The following is a 15,935-nucleotide window of genomic DNA, read 5'->3' as shown; positions in this document are numbered from 1 at the left end:
CATGTTCAATAAATTTCATAAAAAAGAAAAAGAAAAAGAAAAAAATTGCTCAAAATTGTTATGTAATTAACTTTATCATGATTTAAAAAAAAAAGCGTCAAAATTATTAGGTGATTATGGCAGGGATTACACTTTTTAATGACATGATGAGCTTCTTGATGGCAGGACTTAAATTTTTTTTGATGAGATTAGTCATTTCTAATCATTTTAGATTTTTTAATTCAGGTTGTTAGATTTTTCAATTGAGGTTGGAGCTTTTAAGTATTCTCCACACTGCTTTTCTTTTAAAATATATGTATTATTGCATTATCTTACATATATAATATAAAATGTTAAGGAGAAATTAATTTCTAATAACTTTATACTATACATGTTATAAAGAGGCGATAATTGATGAATCGATTTTTTATTGTGTTAAAAAAATTTAAAAGAAATAAAAAATAAAACTGGTGGCATAATGAAAATTACATAAACAAATAAGGATAAAAAAAAAAACTTATCAAAATTAAAAAGAAAAAGTTGACGAGGATATATTGAAAAGAATAAGAGTCATATTGGCAAGTTCCAAAACTTACACAATAATAACAACAATCATATCATTTACTTTGACAAGTCTTGCTATGTTTATCCAGTTATTTATATCATTAGGTGGTCCTAACCTTTCAACTTGTGTCCTCAATTCCCTATTTAAACACCAATTATCCAACTTCAACTTAACACTATCTCCTCAATTCCCTATTTAAACACCAATTATCCAACTTCAACTTAAAACTATCTACCAATATCACCTCTTTCTTTCTAATAAAGCAATCTTCCATGGATCAACTTCCAAAATGTGATGCAAATTACGTTCCCCTCACACCCATAAATTTCTTGAAGAGAGCTGCCAAAGTTTATGGCAATCGCCTATCTGTTGTATACGAGAGAACCCACTTCACGTGGCAGCAAACATATGAGCGTTGCCTCCGTCTAGCTGATTCTCTCCGTTCCTTTAATATTGCCAAAAACGATGTTGTAAGTTTTTGGATATAGCATGTGTCGTGTCCATGTTTTTTGTTTTGTTTCGATGGCTAGGGTATTCTTGGACCACCGTATTTGTTTGTGCACTTACGATGTTATTTACTATCTTATTAACAGGTTTCGGTTTTGGCTCCGAACATTCCAGCTCTGTATGAGATGCACTTTGCAGTGCCCATGGCAGGAGGGGTGATCAATGCCATCAACACGAGGCTAAATCCAAATCACGTAGCCACCATTCTGCGCCATTCAGAAGCGAAGGTCTTCTTTGTTGACTACCAATTTGTGCAGTTGGCAAGGCAGGCCCTCCAAATAATGATGACAAGTGAATCTATTTCATCCAAATTGGTTCTCCCTTCAGTCGTTCTCATTGATGACATTGAGTCACCGACAGGTGCCATTTTCGGCGAATGGGAGTATGAACAACTAGTCCGAAAGGGCAACCCAGGGTGCATTCCTTATGCCGTCCAAGATGAATGGGATGCCATAGCCCTGAATTACACGTCTGGAACAACATCAGAGCCAAAAGGAGTTGTCTATAGCCACAGAGGTGTCTTCCTTGGTTCCCTTGGCATAATCATTGGCTGGGAAATGAAAAGTGAGCCTGTTTACTTGTGGTCTCTTCCTATGTTCCACTGTAATGGCTGGACCTTAGCTTGGGGCATTGCAGCACGCGGTGGAACCAACGTTTGCCTACGCAATACCACTGCTAAAGACATGTATAGGAACATTGCTCAGCACAAGGTGACTCACATGTGCTGTGCACCCATTGTTTTCAACATCCTTCTTGAGGCCAAACCTGACGAGCGTCGAGAAATATCTTCTCCTGTCCAAATACTTGTCGGTGGTGCCCCACCACCGGCCTCACTACTTGAAAAGATGAAACCATTAGGATTCCATGTCACTCATTCATATGGCCTGACAGAGGTTGGACCAGCTCTTGTGTGCGAGTGGCATGCTAAGTGGAACAATCTTCCTAGCCAAGATCAGTCAAGAATCATGGCTAGACAAGGGATTAACACAGTAGCTCTTGCTCATATGGATGTTAAAGATTTGAGTACAATGATCAGCGTGCCTTGGGATGGTAAAACAATGGGGGAAATTGTTCTGAGAGGAAGCACCGTTATGAAAGGGTATTTCAAGGACCCAAAGGCCACCGCGAAAGCATTCAAGAATGGTTGGTTTGCTACAGGCGATATTGGGGTCATACATCCTGACGGATACTTGGAAATCAAGGACAGATCAAAAGATGTCATTATATCTGGTGGTGAAAATATCAGCAGTGTAGAATTAGAGTCTGTTCTTTACAGCCATCCAAGAGTCCTAGAGGCAGCTGTGGTGGCCATGCCACACCCAGTTTGGGGAGAAAGTCCTTGCGCTTTTCTTGCCATTAAGAAGAACTCAGAAGGGAAATCTGATGATGTCAAAGAAGCTGATATTATTGCTTACTGCAGGAAAAAGCTTCCCCACTATATGGTTCCAAAGAAGGTGGAGTTCATGTCTGAGTTACCCAAGACTTCAACAGGAAAAGTTCAGAAATTCCAGTTAAGGGATTTAACACGAAACTTTGTTGTCTCGGAGAACTTTCCTAGCAAGAAGACTGCCCAAATCAATGCCAAAACGGAAACACAAGAACATAAGGCTCAGCCAGTTCGTGTTCCTTCCTCTCGTCTTTGAACTTGATATGGTTCAAATGTTTATCGCCAACTATCATTCTTTTTCTTCTGAACAAAACAAATAAGGGTTGAGGGTAGGATTCCACTCGCTTGGTTGAGCTTGATACGTGCCCTTTCCCTGGCATATATCACGTTACCTGTTTTTAATATTTTTGAACTATGGTTTGATGATTATATATTAAGCTTGAAGTGTCAATCACTTTGTGTTATATAGACACCGAATGCCTCAGATAAAACGCTGGTCTAGCTAGGGATGCACAAGTCAAGACTGAGTTTCTCGGAATGGGAGTATGCCCTGAAGTTATTAAAGAAATAAAATGATATAGTGCAGTATTGGCTAAGAATCAAGCATGGTCTCTCTACTTTTTGCAAATGGTTATATTGAATATTGTTTTAAATTTGAATCTTCTGATTAAAAGTGATTTAAACCACTTAATTCTACTAATTAAATAACTAAATGAATGACAAATGTTATGGTGTAATTGAACAAAGAATCTCAAATTACCTTACATTGAACGTAGAGGGGTTGAAATGGCATGATTCAAAACAAAGATTTAGGTTCACTGAATGGGGAAAGGTGAAGGACTTAACTTGATCTTTAATCTCATGTAACAGAGGATGCTTGTCAAGTTTTATTCCATTTATGTAATATCGATCAAGTATTTACTAATTCAACGCAAAATCCTTTGTATTTGATCAGCACAAGCAACCAATTTTCCCTGCTATATATAATTACTTAAACATTTTAATTAGTGACACTAAAAATTAAAATTAAAATTAAAATTTAAAATTTAAAAATACAGAAAACTATTGAATTAATGGGAGCTGCTATTAGATTTTTACAACAAATATTAAGTTTTTTTTTTTCCATTTCTCCATTCTAAAATCAATTATAGTTCTTTTAAGACATTATTAAAAAGAAAACTTGCAAACCAAGTCACACGAACATAATTATCAGACCTAATCTAAGAATTAATTTATAAAAGGATTATAGTCATTGTATCGTTTTAACTTGGAATAATTATTTTTATTAAAAAATTATATTTTTTGTTAGTATTGACACAATATAAATTAACTATATCACTAAAAACCTTTTTAGAATAACTATTTTTATAGTTTAATATTTTTTTTATATAACTAAAAATTTAGTCTTGAAGAAGATTCGAGTCTTGAATTTTTAGATCAATGCATTAAACTGGTTAAACTACTATCATCATGGCAACCATAACTAGAACTCAACCTAAATCTATGGACCTCCTGCTTGTATTTCTCAATTTGATTCGGCTTTCTGTGCACAAATCAGTAGCCCTCGAAAGAACAAAAAAAAAAAAAAATCTATAATTGTACTCCCTTCTCTTTCCTATATGGCCATAAGATTCTCCAGATCCACCTATAAATTTTTAACATTCTGCCGACAATTTTTAGAATTAGCTCATGCATGATCTTGAACTCAGATATTGTTAATGATATTCAAATGTTATTGACTTCATAATCCTTCTTTTATTTATAACTATATATACCTAGTCAACAGTATAAGTTGAAGGAATCCGTACACGTATTCTGCCGTTCATGATTTTAAACTAAATGCAAGATGTGGGATGTGATAATTAATCTTATCTCTAAGTCAATAATATTGGATTATATTGAACATTAGAACTCAAGATGAGCCAGCGAAATCAATATCTAATTGACGGTCTACCTAACAGGTAACATAAATCTAGCTAATTAAATCTTATAAGTTTAGCTTAATCCCACTAAATTAAATACAACAACATTAGATAATTAAAAACAATATCATATCATCAAAAAAAAAATCTTGATAATTTGCGTTTATATATGAGACTCAAAGTCGTCCAATAAACATAAAGAAAGTTAATTTGTGTTGTTTTTCTCCTTCTTTTTCCATTTTTTTTCTTTTCAAAAAGCTTGAGAGAAATTAAGTCTATTGAGATTAAGAGGAGGGAAAAAAGTATATTGTAAGAGAGTGTGAGACTTTTTTATATTTCGAATCTAAGAATTGGAAATTAATTGGATTCCTTGCTAGTATTGTATTTGGAGAGTACAACATTGAGTTGCGTTGATGCAAGGTAAAAAGAAAAAGAAAAGAAAAGATGAATTTATTATGGTAATAATTATTACAAAGATAATGATTAAAGGTGTGAAAAGATATAAAATTGTTTCCCGAGACCATAAAAATCAAGAGTATTAGCATGATCATAAATATGTAATAAATATTATACAACTTATATAGGAGGGTTACATTAGTAAGGTGCAAGTCAAATTGAAAAAAAAATGAAGAAAATAAATTAATATTTTCACTTTCAAGAATATTTTTTACCCCACCCTTTCAAATTTTGAATCCCATTTTGCTTTATTTGTTAATGATTATCATTTGCACCATTAATCATGCATCATTAACAATTATCCTCATAAAATTTAACCCTTTTTATCATTCTACGAAACATATATATTTAGATGATGTATCTATCAGAAAAAAATTATTTTTTATTATTTTTTTAAATCAATTATTTATTAATGCTTGATGGTAAATAATAAGGTGAAAAGGAGATTTTGAGTCTTAAAAAAAATCAATTATGGCATAAATATAAGGTTAATTAGTTCCTAGAAAACATAATATATAGTTTGTTTTCAAAGATTTTTTCCCCATCTGAAAATATAAAAATAAAATACATCCACTTCTTTAATCTCTAAGCGAAATTTGCTATTGTGAGGCCTCTTGTTTTTTATTTTAAATTAATATATTTTTAATATTTTTAAATTATTTTGATATGTTAATTTTAAAAATAATTTTTTAAAATAAAAAATATTTTAAATAATAAATACAATTACATTTCCAAACACACTATCAATTAAATAAATGAGTGCACAATTAGCAATTATTTCTGTCCAGTTAATTTTATAGTGGAATTATTCAAGTTGACGTACGATTTTTTTGTCCAATTAGCTTTGTGCATGAAGTATTCAAGTTGACCTACAATTTTATACATGAAACGTTCAAGTTGGTCCCACAAGCGAGTGTGAGAATATAATAATGGTTAAAATCATAGCTGTCAACCGTCACGTAGGGTACGTGTGCAAGCAACTTTCTTTACTTTATTATTATTTATTTTTACTCACTGATGTGAACATATTGCTTGCGTAGGTGGTATTGTAATGTGAATTAATTAAAATTATAGGCTATGATCGACCTCGATTTTTTAATTAATGTAACCTAACATGTCATCATAATCAAACTGTCCAAGATAAAATGCCTTTATGATATACTCTTACAGGCTAAAAAAAATATTATAATATTCTTGGAACCAAAATATTATTAATATATATATATAACAAGGTGTTTCTTTAATATCTTCTAACTCTTGAAAGTGTAATTAATTAGCATTAAACCTCAAGGGTTTATATAATTTATACCAGAATATTATAAAATTTGGGGAAATGTCATCTTTATCCCCCAATCATCATCGGATTCCCGATTTGATCCCTGAACAAAAACACTTCACAATTGAATCCTTTATATACCAAGCGTTATTTCTTTTTTTAATAACAATCGAGTAACGTTATGGGACTCAAAGGAGAATTAGCTAATAGTTATGGGGAAACTTTATCTTATGGTTTGCTGCAAATATTTCTTGTTAAGATGGGGAATATAAGCTAGCCTTCAGTCATTATTTCAAATCCAATCATAGTACTATGATTAGGCTGGGGGGTGACATGGCTACCAATCATAGTACTATGATTAGGCTGGAGCGTGACATGGCTACGAACTCGAGTCATCTGATTAATTCACACACCTCATATTTTGTTTCTTAGTAAAATAGTAAAAATTGAATTCTATTTTTGTGTTTTGACTAGCCGATCACGTCATCATGAAAACACAATCGTTTTGATTATTTTTTTTTTAACTAAAATGAGTTTTCATTGTAAAATAATAGGTTAAGATATATATATTTATAATAAAATAAATCAAAAATTATATATATTACTATATGATAACAAATCTGTTGATTTAAATCAAAAATTGTGTCAAAAAGTTAAAATAATAATACAAATTAACATATTTGTTCTCATTTCACTTATAAATTTTTAATTTTTTTATTTATTTAAAGAACAATAGGTAGTTTAAGTTTGACCAATTTAATTGTCGGAATTGTGACAATTAAATACTTTTCTTTTCTATATTATTTTTTACGAGTTTCTTTTTTATTAAAGAACTGAAAAATAATAAAAAATAAGTTTATTATCAAAATAAAAATTTTAAAATTCTAGAATTAAACATATATTATCTCCATGTCTTACATTTCATTTCATTCATTTGTCTTTGAATTTTATACATCTACAGGCTAGTTTCATCCAATTAGACTACAAAAGAACTGAATTAAAAAAATAATTTAAAATGCCAAAAAAATAAAAGAAAAAAAGCTGCATAACATAATCCAGCTCTTTTAGTTTGTTTAGGTAAATAATAATCACAAGATAGCTGGTGAATCACGTAGAGAAGCAGGAAACAAAGAAGTCTTAACGGAGGGTTGAGGGAATAAATTTATGAATTAAATTGATTTTTCAGATATTTTGTATTATTACAATATAATTTCTGAATGCACGGTCTGTTAAAATAAAAATGGAAGTAGCGGACAAGGTGGAAATACCTGATGAGTTTTATTGTATCTGCTGGACTGGATCTGTTAAGATCTCATTTGGCCTTTTTTTGTGGGCTTAGAGCCCTCAACCGACCTGGGCTGAGCTTTATCACTTTATGGGCCTGCCCAGCTTCTGCTATCATATTTTGTTAGGAGAGTAGTTAAATAAATAAATAAATAAAATATCATCTTTAATAAAATGCTTAATTATTAACGAGAGAATTAATCTAGAAAAAGGATACAAATTATTTTTATTAAAAACATCAAAACAATAGCGTATCATTTTTATCTTGTTTTTTTTTTCCTTGGATGCTAACCCAATTATACTCGGATTACAACTTGACTGTTCCCCATATCATTACGAATCTCTAATTGAATTTATCAATTTTTTTAATTAATATTTTATTTAATAGAACCTTTAAAATATAAACTTTGTATAACCTTAATAAAATTTAAACACATAAAATTTAAATTCATAACTATTATAAAGTAAATTCAAGATATTAGTACTTACCTTAAATTAACTTTTAATTCTATGAAGGTTGACCTTTTTCAAGCTTTAACTATGCTTCTTTTTTTTCTTTTTTTCTTTTTTAACGCAGGCTGGGATCTCCTTTGGAAATGTGATTCAACCCTTGTTTTCAAAGAAATCAGCCGTAGAAAAAGCATGGGGATGCAGTCCAACCCAGCCATGGGCCCATGATGAGGGAAGTTGTGCTATGAAATGATAATATAGCTTTTTTTATTTTTAAACATGGTCTTGTCTTGCACAGATCTTGTTTCAAGCATAATTTTTAAAAATGGCTTAACTTGGAGAGTTTATATGAAAATTCCAACTAGAAATGCTGCAAGTAAGGCCAGGGATCTCTTGGGAGATGTCAATGGTGTCAAGTGTCCAGCTCCTCTGATAGTTGCAAATGTTAGGATGTCATCATAAACTTGCGTCCATCCACCAACCTGAGAAGAAAAACTGAACCAATAATTTGTCAGTTCCAACTGGCCTTCTTTGGCTGGCCCTCTTTTGTCGCGTTCATGAAAATCTCATTGCTGGTTAGAGATGATTTGGCTAAATAATCTTGCTTTGACAGTTCATAAATTGCATTAATCTTTTCTGGACAGCAACGCTGCAAATAAGGCTAAGGATCTCTTGGGAGAAGTCAATGGTGCTAAATATGATGGTTGCAAATGTAAGGACGGCACAATAAACTTGTGTCCATCCAAACCTGGGATGAAAAATGGATCAAATTTAACAGAAATGAAGGATCAAGTTTTATTGCAGACGAAATTTACTGCAGTTACATTAAGTTACAGCAACAGCAGCTAGACTAACCTGCTTATCCTCAAACCAAGATCTGTAAGGCACAGTTGCATTCAATCCTAGCTCTTTTTGCCAATCCATCAACCTAAGTTCTGCTCCCAGTGAAGGGGACAACTGGATCTTGATGGAATTTCAACTTATATAATGGATAGACTGAATAGTTGTCACATTTGCTATTGTAAGTGAGAGATAAAAATCTTGCTGAGTTACCTGTAGACTAGGACCCGGATGCCTGAACTGACCAGTGAACCTACAATATTAATTGTAGGTATCTCTAAGTTCAGCATATCATAATTCACCACACTAAAAGAAGTGAATGACTTATTGAAACACCCTATTGTCATTTACACAAAAAAAAAAGAAAAAGAAAAAGAAAGATCAAGAAAGCTATCCTGCTTCAAAGCAGAGAGAATTATATGACCTGCTGCAACCTGTCCGTCTGGTGACTCCTACAAGCTTAGCATGAATAGCTTCTTGCATATCTTTCCTGTTCAAACATTCAGATGGCTTTCGTTGCACACAAACATCTATATTCTCAGCATCTTTCTGCATACACAGAGAATTAAAAAAAATAAAATTGCCCCACTTTAAAGCAGCAAAGGAAAAACAGCTTGCACCGATAAGGTGACACAGGGAGAGCTTATAGTCTTAGAGTATCTCTTGTACTGATTTTGTGGATGATGAAACTTGATACCTTGGTCTAAAAGGGTAACTGGGAACATCCAGCTGTGATTCACTAGATGATATGCAAAAGTCGCCGATGACATTGTAATTATCAACTGCATTAGGAATTTCTAACGGAAGTTTCTTATTCACACCCACCACAAGCAGCAAATTTAGAGCCTGTTATGTTGAATTGATGAGTTCATAAGTCGCATCTGATATCAACCCGTGGGCCCAATAGTAGTTGCCTTCTGATTTAAAATCCGTATTGAACTCCAATAAAGCATTTCCTACCTGAAAACATATTAAAAGTGAAATATTAGCACTCCGTGAAATATGATTTGAGAATATAAAAGGAAAAAAGCTGATAATATCAGGATTTCTATTCTGTACTCACAGCGATGCCCTTCAGATGAATTTTAGTCCTGACTGAGAAATGAGGTATGTTAGTTGAGGGACATAGTGGCCTGTCATTATAGGATTACAGTTAGGGAGCTTGATGATCACTCACTTTAACCAACAGATTCAAATTCATAGCTGTTTCTTCCAGAAAAATTGCATGTTTTCAATCTTTACAGAATTCAAGGCATCTGCATAGCTCTTTCCAGTGATGTAGAAATCTCTATCCTTGTATTCAGGGAATTTGATAAATCATTTCTGCAAGAATATGAAACTGTCTTCTGCTGAAAAGAAGAAAGCCTTAATATTTTAAGTTCTGAAAAGAAAATTTCCAGATACTACTTATGCCCATAAAAAAAAAAAAAACCAGGCAGAATAACGATAAGGCTGATAAGTTGATAAAAACTACGGATTTTATGAAAAGACTAGGTAAGATGTTAACATATTAAGCAACCAAGTAGTTGGAATAAGAAATTTGTACCTGTGATAGTGTCATTCACTAAGTCAAAGAAAGATTGCTTGGCAGAATAAGAGAAACCAACCCCTCCTGGTGATTCCAGGGACAGCATGTTTGATTCTGCAGCACAAAAGAAAGGAATGTTTAAACTCTTAGCAGGGTATAATGTGTAGAGAACATATCCATCGGGCTTATTAACCATCACTTGGCTGCCAATGGTTAGGTCTTTTGCAGTCAACAGAACTTCTGGCGGAAGATTTTTTCAGGCAACAACTAGAGGTTCGCACACAAAATGTTGAATCAGATTCAGATGGAGAAAGAAGTTGATGTAGTTGGCTTGCAATAACGGATGATTTTGAGATGTCAGATTTGCTACAGTTAGATGAGGATATGCCCCAGACAGATTATATAAATGACCTCACATAAATATTTATAAATCGGTAAGACAAATCTAGGTCTAAAAAAGTTTGGTTTTACTATACCAGAATGATATCTAAAAATAACCATAATTTTTAATCCGGTTATTAGATTACTTTCAAATTTTTACAAGAGTTTTTGGAAGCGGTTTAGATATTGAAAATCTTTCCTAGCCCCTCGGTTTTGTGTTTTCCCTTGTTATTTTCAGATTTCCTGTTTCTTTTGAATTTTGTACTTTTTTTCTCTGTAATTTCAGATTTCTGTTGTTATTTTCTAGTGGAATAGAGTTTTTGATCTATTTAAAGCTTTGTAAACATCCTAAAAAGAAAGACTTTAATATTATTATCTTAAGAGAATAAACTAGCAAATTTGAGGTTCAGATATACAATCCATTTCGCTCATAAAAAATTATGTGTTATGAGTTTATTGTTGTATTTAAACCTTCCACTTGCATCAGAAGTGGGGAGAAGATTTAAAAAGGACAGAGTTAACAATTATGAGGAACCTTTATTCCAACTAAAATCATTTCTGACCAGAAGCCCTCCACCACCGGGTCTGAAGGAGCCATTTTTAGAGAAAGCTTCTAATCTAAAAGAAGAACAGCCAGGCCCTACAAAAGCAACAAAAGAATTAACACAACAGTAACTAAACCATTCAACAAAAATGAATATCTTCTGAATTATCCTACTTGAGTGAAAATAAAATCTAAGTACCCCCATTTAGCCAGAGAACAACAGGCATTGATGCTGGGTCACATTCTGCTTCAGTCAAGTAATAGAAAAGTGCTCTCTATTGCTTTTCGTCGACAGTTACATCTCCTGCATACTGCTGGAAACCAACTTGTGGCTGCCCTGGTAAGCTCAGGGTTTTATCATCAATTGAGGATGCGGCTACTGCTCTCGGTATTTGGATAATAGGTACGCACAGTACAGCAACTATTACCCATGATTGAGATCGCGTGGTGTTTAAAGAAGCAAATCTTCTTTTTACATCAAGTTAATCTAAAATGTGTGCATTTTTTTTTATGGAATTCCTGTGAAAATAATTGATTGATTGTATCATCACATAGTGTTAACTTTTACTTGGAAGAGCCATGGAGCTGGAATTATAATAAGATTTATTGCCTCAATTTTGTTTTATTAGAAAACTCTGAAAGGATAGTTGGTCCGCACTTGTGACAAACCTTCCATTGACCCACAGAATACTAGCATCCACACAAAATGCAATCTGAATCTCTGGAGCAGTTTAGAAGCGATATTGTTTAGGTCAGAATCTATGAACAGTTTTAAATGTATGGGGTCTAGAAGAAAAATGACCATGGGAGACAATCATTGTTCCCTTGAATGTTCGAACACTTCATTAATGGCTCAAGCTTACAAAAACCTATTCAACTTGTATAAACATAATCAATCTTCAAATGGAAGAATGCAAAATGAAAATTTCATCACGTATAGATTATTTCGATTGTCAAACAATCTTTCCTTGATGCTATTTTTATTGATATGATGATGCATCACTTAAAATAAAAGGTCCATAAATTTAGACAAGAGGTTTCCCAGATAGAAACGCTGCAAACAATGCCAGTGATCTTCCGGGTGATGAAAATGGTGCCATGTGAGAGCCTCCCCTAATGGTGGAAAATGTCAGGATGTCACCATAGACTTGTGTCCATCCTCCAACCTGAGAACAAAAATTTAAGAGTACGAGATCAGGAACCAAAACAATGTTTACTTCTGAATGATTTGTAACTTGGTATATCTTAAGCTGCAGCAACAGGCTAACCTGTTTATCCTCAAACCAAGCTGTATAGGGCACAGTTGCATTCAATCCCAGCTTTTTTGCCAAGCCTTCTACCAAAGTCCTACTCCCCGTAAATGGGATAACCGAATCCTGATCTCCACTGTATTTAAATTTGTGTTATTACCAATGACAGTCTCTTTTGCTAGTTGGTAAGAAGAGATTTAAAGCAGCTTCATGTACCTGTATACTAGGACCCGGACGCCTGAAGTGACCAATGAGCCCACGACATCAATTGTAGGTATCTCTAGGTTTCGAAGATCATAGTTTACAACACTGAAATGGAGTAATAAATCAAAACAAGTTATTCTCATATGTACAGAAAAACACATAATGGTAAAACACAATAATTAAACACTCCGAGTCAAAGTGTTGGAATCAATCACTAATTACCCACTGCAGAAAGTCCACTTCGGAGTTCCGACAAGCTTGGCATGAAAAGATTCTTGCACGTCTTTCCTGTTCAAATATACAAAAGTTTCTTCTTGTACACACGGATCAATGTTCTCTTGAGCTTTCTGCATAAGGGGAAGAAAAATCCAATAATAAGTCCAAAGAAAAAAAATGTAATGTCTGAGATGAAATGCTATCTCTTAAAGAAATTACCTGCTGACTGAGAGCCTCCTGCAGTGATTCAGCGGATGAGAAAAGTCGGAATCTTGGTGTTAATGGGTTATTTTGAACTCCCAATAGCGATGCACCAAATGACAGACAAACATTCGCAGTGACATCATATTTATCAATAGCGTACGAAATTTCTGCATGAAGTTGATCATTCACTTTCGAACAAGAAGCCGAAAGGGAGTTTCCTATGCGCTCTCTCCAGAGTTGTGAAGTGTTACAAACTGCACTGAGAAGTTCATAAGTAGGGTTTGATATCAACCCATGAGACCAATAGAAGTCACCTTCCGAGTTAAAATCTGTACCGAACTCCAATAGAGGGTTTCCTAGCTGAAATGCCAAAAATCAGATAGCTCAGAGAATATCATTTAAAATATGTGGGAAGAAAAGGTAATACTATCAGAATGCATGTTTCTGTGTTGCTACTCACTGCTATGCCCTTCAAATTGAATTTTAGTCCTGACTTCACTATGAGGTCTGCGAGCTGTGGAACATAGTGTCCTGTCAAGAAACAGAGTTCAAGATCACTGATCACTTAGACCAACAGGCACAAATGTTTTACTTGTTTCTGCAATGTAATGCTTTCATTGAATTAATTTCACCTGCGTAGCTCTCTCCTGTGATAAACAAATCCCTATTCTTGTACTCGGGAAATTTCTGAAACCAATTCTGAAGGAATACAAAATTGTCTTGCACTGAAGAGAAAGCAGTGAAAAAGGTAAGTAACTAGATTAAAGGTTAGGTTATGATGTCAGAAATATAGGCGACGAAGTAGTTAGATTAAGAATTGTGGTGACCTGTGATGGTGTCGTTCACCAAGTCATAGAAAGATTGGTTGGCAGAATAAGAGAAACCAACTCCTGCTGGTGATTCTAGGTAGAGCATATTTGCTTCTGCAGAGTAGAGGAAAGCCAACTGTTAGGGTTTCCTTTTACTACAAAAACAGAAGAAAGCCAGATGTGACAACCTTTGTTCCAGCTATAATCATTTCTAACAAGACTCCCTCCACCACTCGGTCTGAAGGGGCCATGCTCAGAGAAAGCTCCTGCTCCAACAGAGGAACAGCCAGGCCCTACAAAAGTAAAATTAAATATAACAGCGTTTAAACAATATTATAAACAAAACACAGAAAATGATGACCAGAAAAATACTAGATAAAAGAAAATTAGTACCCCCATTTAGCCAGAGCACAAGAGGTTTTGAAGCTGGGTCTGTTTCTGCTTCGACAAAGTAATAGAAAAGAGCTTTGTCTTGATTTTCGTCTACGGTTACATATCCTGCATATTGCTGGAAACTGACTCTTGGTTGCCCTGGCAAACTCAGGAGTTTATCATCTGCAGGGGAGTCTACAGCTCTGCATATCTGAAAGAAAGTTGCACATAATACTGTCATTGCTATCCATTGTTGAGCCCCCATGCTGTTGACAGAGAGAGATAGAGAGCTACGATGCTTCAAATCAAGCCTCAATTGTGTTATTTATATAGCAGTTCACAGTTAAGACAACTTCGCAACTTCATTTCTATCGCGTGGTAACCATCGAAACATTGTCTAAGTTTCGAGGGAAAAGTCACTCTTACACAAGGTCAAATATATGACAACGTAAACAGAACAAGAAAAAAAGGCCAGGTGAGTCAACTTGTGCATTTCATAAGCTTGCCAAGAGACAAAATGCCATCCTCGGAAAAAACGTTTTGGGGGAGAGAGAGGTGAAGACCCCAGTATTCATGCGACAGCGTATACTTGATTAGCCATGAAATCATCAAAGGAAACAACGGTAAATCAAAGCTTGATCTTGATGTCTGACTTTCTTATTAAAGAAGCAACAAATTGAGGGATTCCCTTAGATTCTATATATCCCTGCCGAGTGAGTTCAATAGAGAAGTCACTCAAACGGAAAGTAGGGGGATGTAGCTCGTTGATCTCACTCATCGCTTTCATCTGAGCATCATCGTGAAGAAGCCTTTCCCATTTACCTTCTTCTTCATGTATATCTGTAGCTTGTTCTAGCTGACATGCTTGCATCGGGTAAGGAAAAAGGAGAATATAGGCGTTTGGAAAATATCATCTATCAGTCGCCAGAATAATCTTCATTGCAGATGGAATGTTCAAAATCCAAGAGGTTCCTTAAAAGGATCTAACTTACCAGGGGTTACTATCAGTCTTTAGAACGATATCTTTCTGATAATATCTGTGGACTGGAGGCACCGGTACTTTCACTTTTGCTGCTAGGCAGTGGCGGAATCAAGGGGAGGCCAGCAGGGCCCGGGCCCTGCAAAACTTTTTTTTTAAAAAAAAAATAATAAATAATAAGTTTTTTAATATTAAATTATTATTTTATTAATTATATTTAATTTTAATATGCTATATATCCGTATATTTCTAGGCAATGAAAAACAAAAGCTTGTCAAGTAATGCCTTTCCTGTATTCTCTCTCTCCTTTTCTTTTATGTAAACCTATCTTTTTCTTTTTTATAAACCTAAAGCTTTTCAATTAATTCTTTTCCTTTACTCTTTCTTTCTCTTCCTTTTCTATAAATCTATCTCTTTCTTTTTTGTAAACCTAGCCGTAAAAATTAACAATACAAAACATAAAAGTTAAAATAAAGGTATTGCCAATTGATTCATTGAAACAACAAGATAATTAGTAATTTAATTTATTTTATGCTTGTTAAGAATTTAATAAATACATATATATAATTCTGCTATTTTTTTTAGATCTACTAGTTTTATCATTTTTTATTTCTTGTTATAATGAATGTTGTTTTTTCTCATTAATTGGATTTTTTTATGGGTTTGTTTGTTTTGATTATGCTTGGATTTTCTATGTTTTGTTTTTAGCAGAGCCACTAAAATTATCAATTTTTTTCTCACGTATACCTTACTATCACCAGGTTCAATATACAATTAGACAC

The 15,935-nt window shown here is 33.8% G+C and overlaps 2 protein-coding genes and 1 pseudogene across 2 annotated transcripts; 1 reads left to right on the top strand and 2 right to left on the bottom strand.

Moving 5' to 3' along the window:
* Window positions 1-731: 731 nt before the first annotated feature.
* LOC105137374 (butyrate--CoA ligase AAE11, peroxisomal-like) lies at window positions 732-2,902 on the top strand. The gene is made up of 2 exons (XM_011043102.1): window positions 732-1,014; window positions 1,138-2,902. The coding sequence occupies exons 1-2, from the start codon at window positions 817-819 to the stop codon at window positions 2,692-2,694; spliced, it is 1,755 nt and encodes a 584-aa protein (XP_011041404.1). The 5' UTR covers window positions 732-816; the 3' UTR covers window positions 2,695-2,902.
* A 5,268-nt stretch (window positions 2,903-8,170) lies between these two features.
* On the bottom strand, window positions 8,171-11,937 carry LOC105137394 (serine carboxypeptidase-like 45; annotated as a pseudogene).
* On the bottom strand, window positions 11,918-15,201 carry LOC105137373 (serine carboxypeptidase-like 45). The gene is made up of 10 exons (XM_011043101.1): window positions 14,196-15,201; window positions 13,991-14,095; window positions 13,821-13,916; window positions 13,626-13,718; window positions 13,454-13,524; window positions 13,009-13,353; window positions 12,796-12,920; window positions 12,586-12,678; window positions 12,388-12,505; window positions 11,918-12,285 (listed from the first exon to the last, which is right to left on the bottom strand). The coding sequence occupies exons 1-10, from the start codon at window positions 14,437-14,439 to the stop codon at window positions 12,145-12,147; spliced, it is 1,431 nt and encodes a 476-aa protein (XP_011041403.1). The 5' UTR covers window positions 14,440-15,201; the 3' UTR covers window positions 11,918-12,144.
* Between the last annotated feature and the right edge of the window lie 734 nt (window positions 15,202-15,935).

The sequence above is a fragment of the Populus euphratica genome, unplaced genomic scaffold (genome assembly GCF_000495115.2).
Source record: "Populus euphratica unplaced genomic scaffold, PopEup_1.0 scaffold66.1, whole genome shotgun sequence".
Lineage (NCBI taxonomy): Eukaryota > Viridiplantae > Streptophyta > Magnoliopsida > Malpighiales > Salicaceae > Populus > Populus euphratica.
Note: the sequence above shows the minus strand (reverse complement) of the source record. Positions and strands in the feature narration are given on the sequence as shown.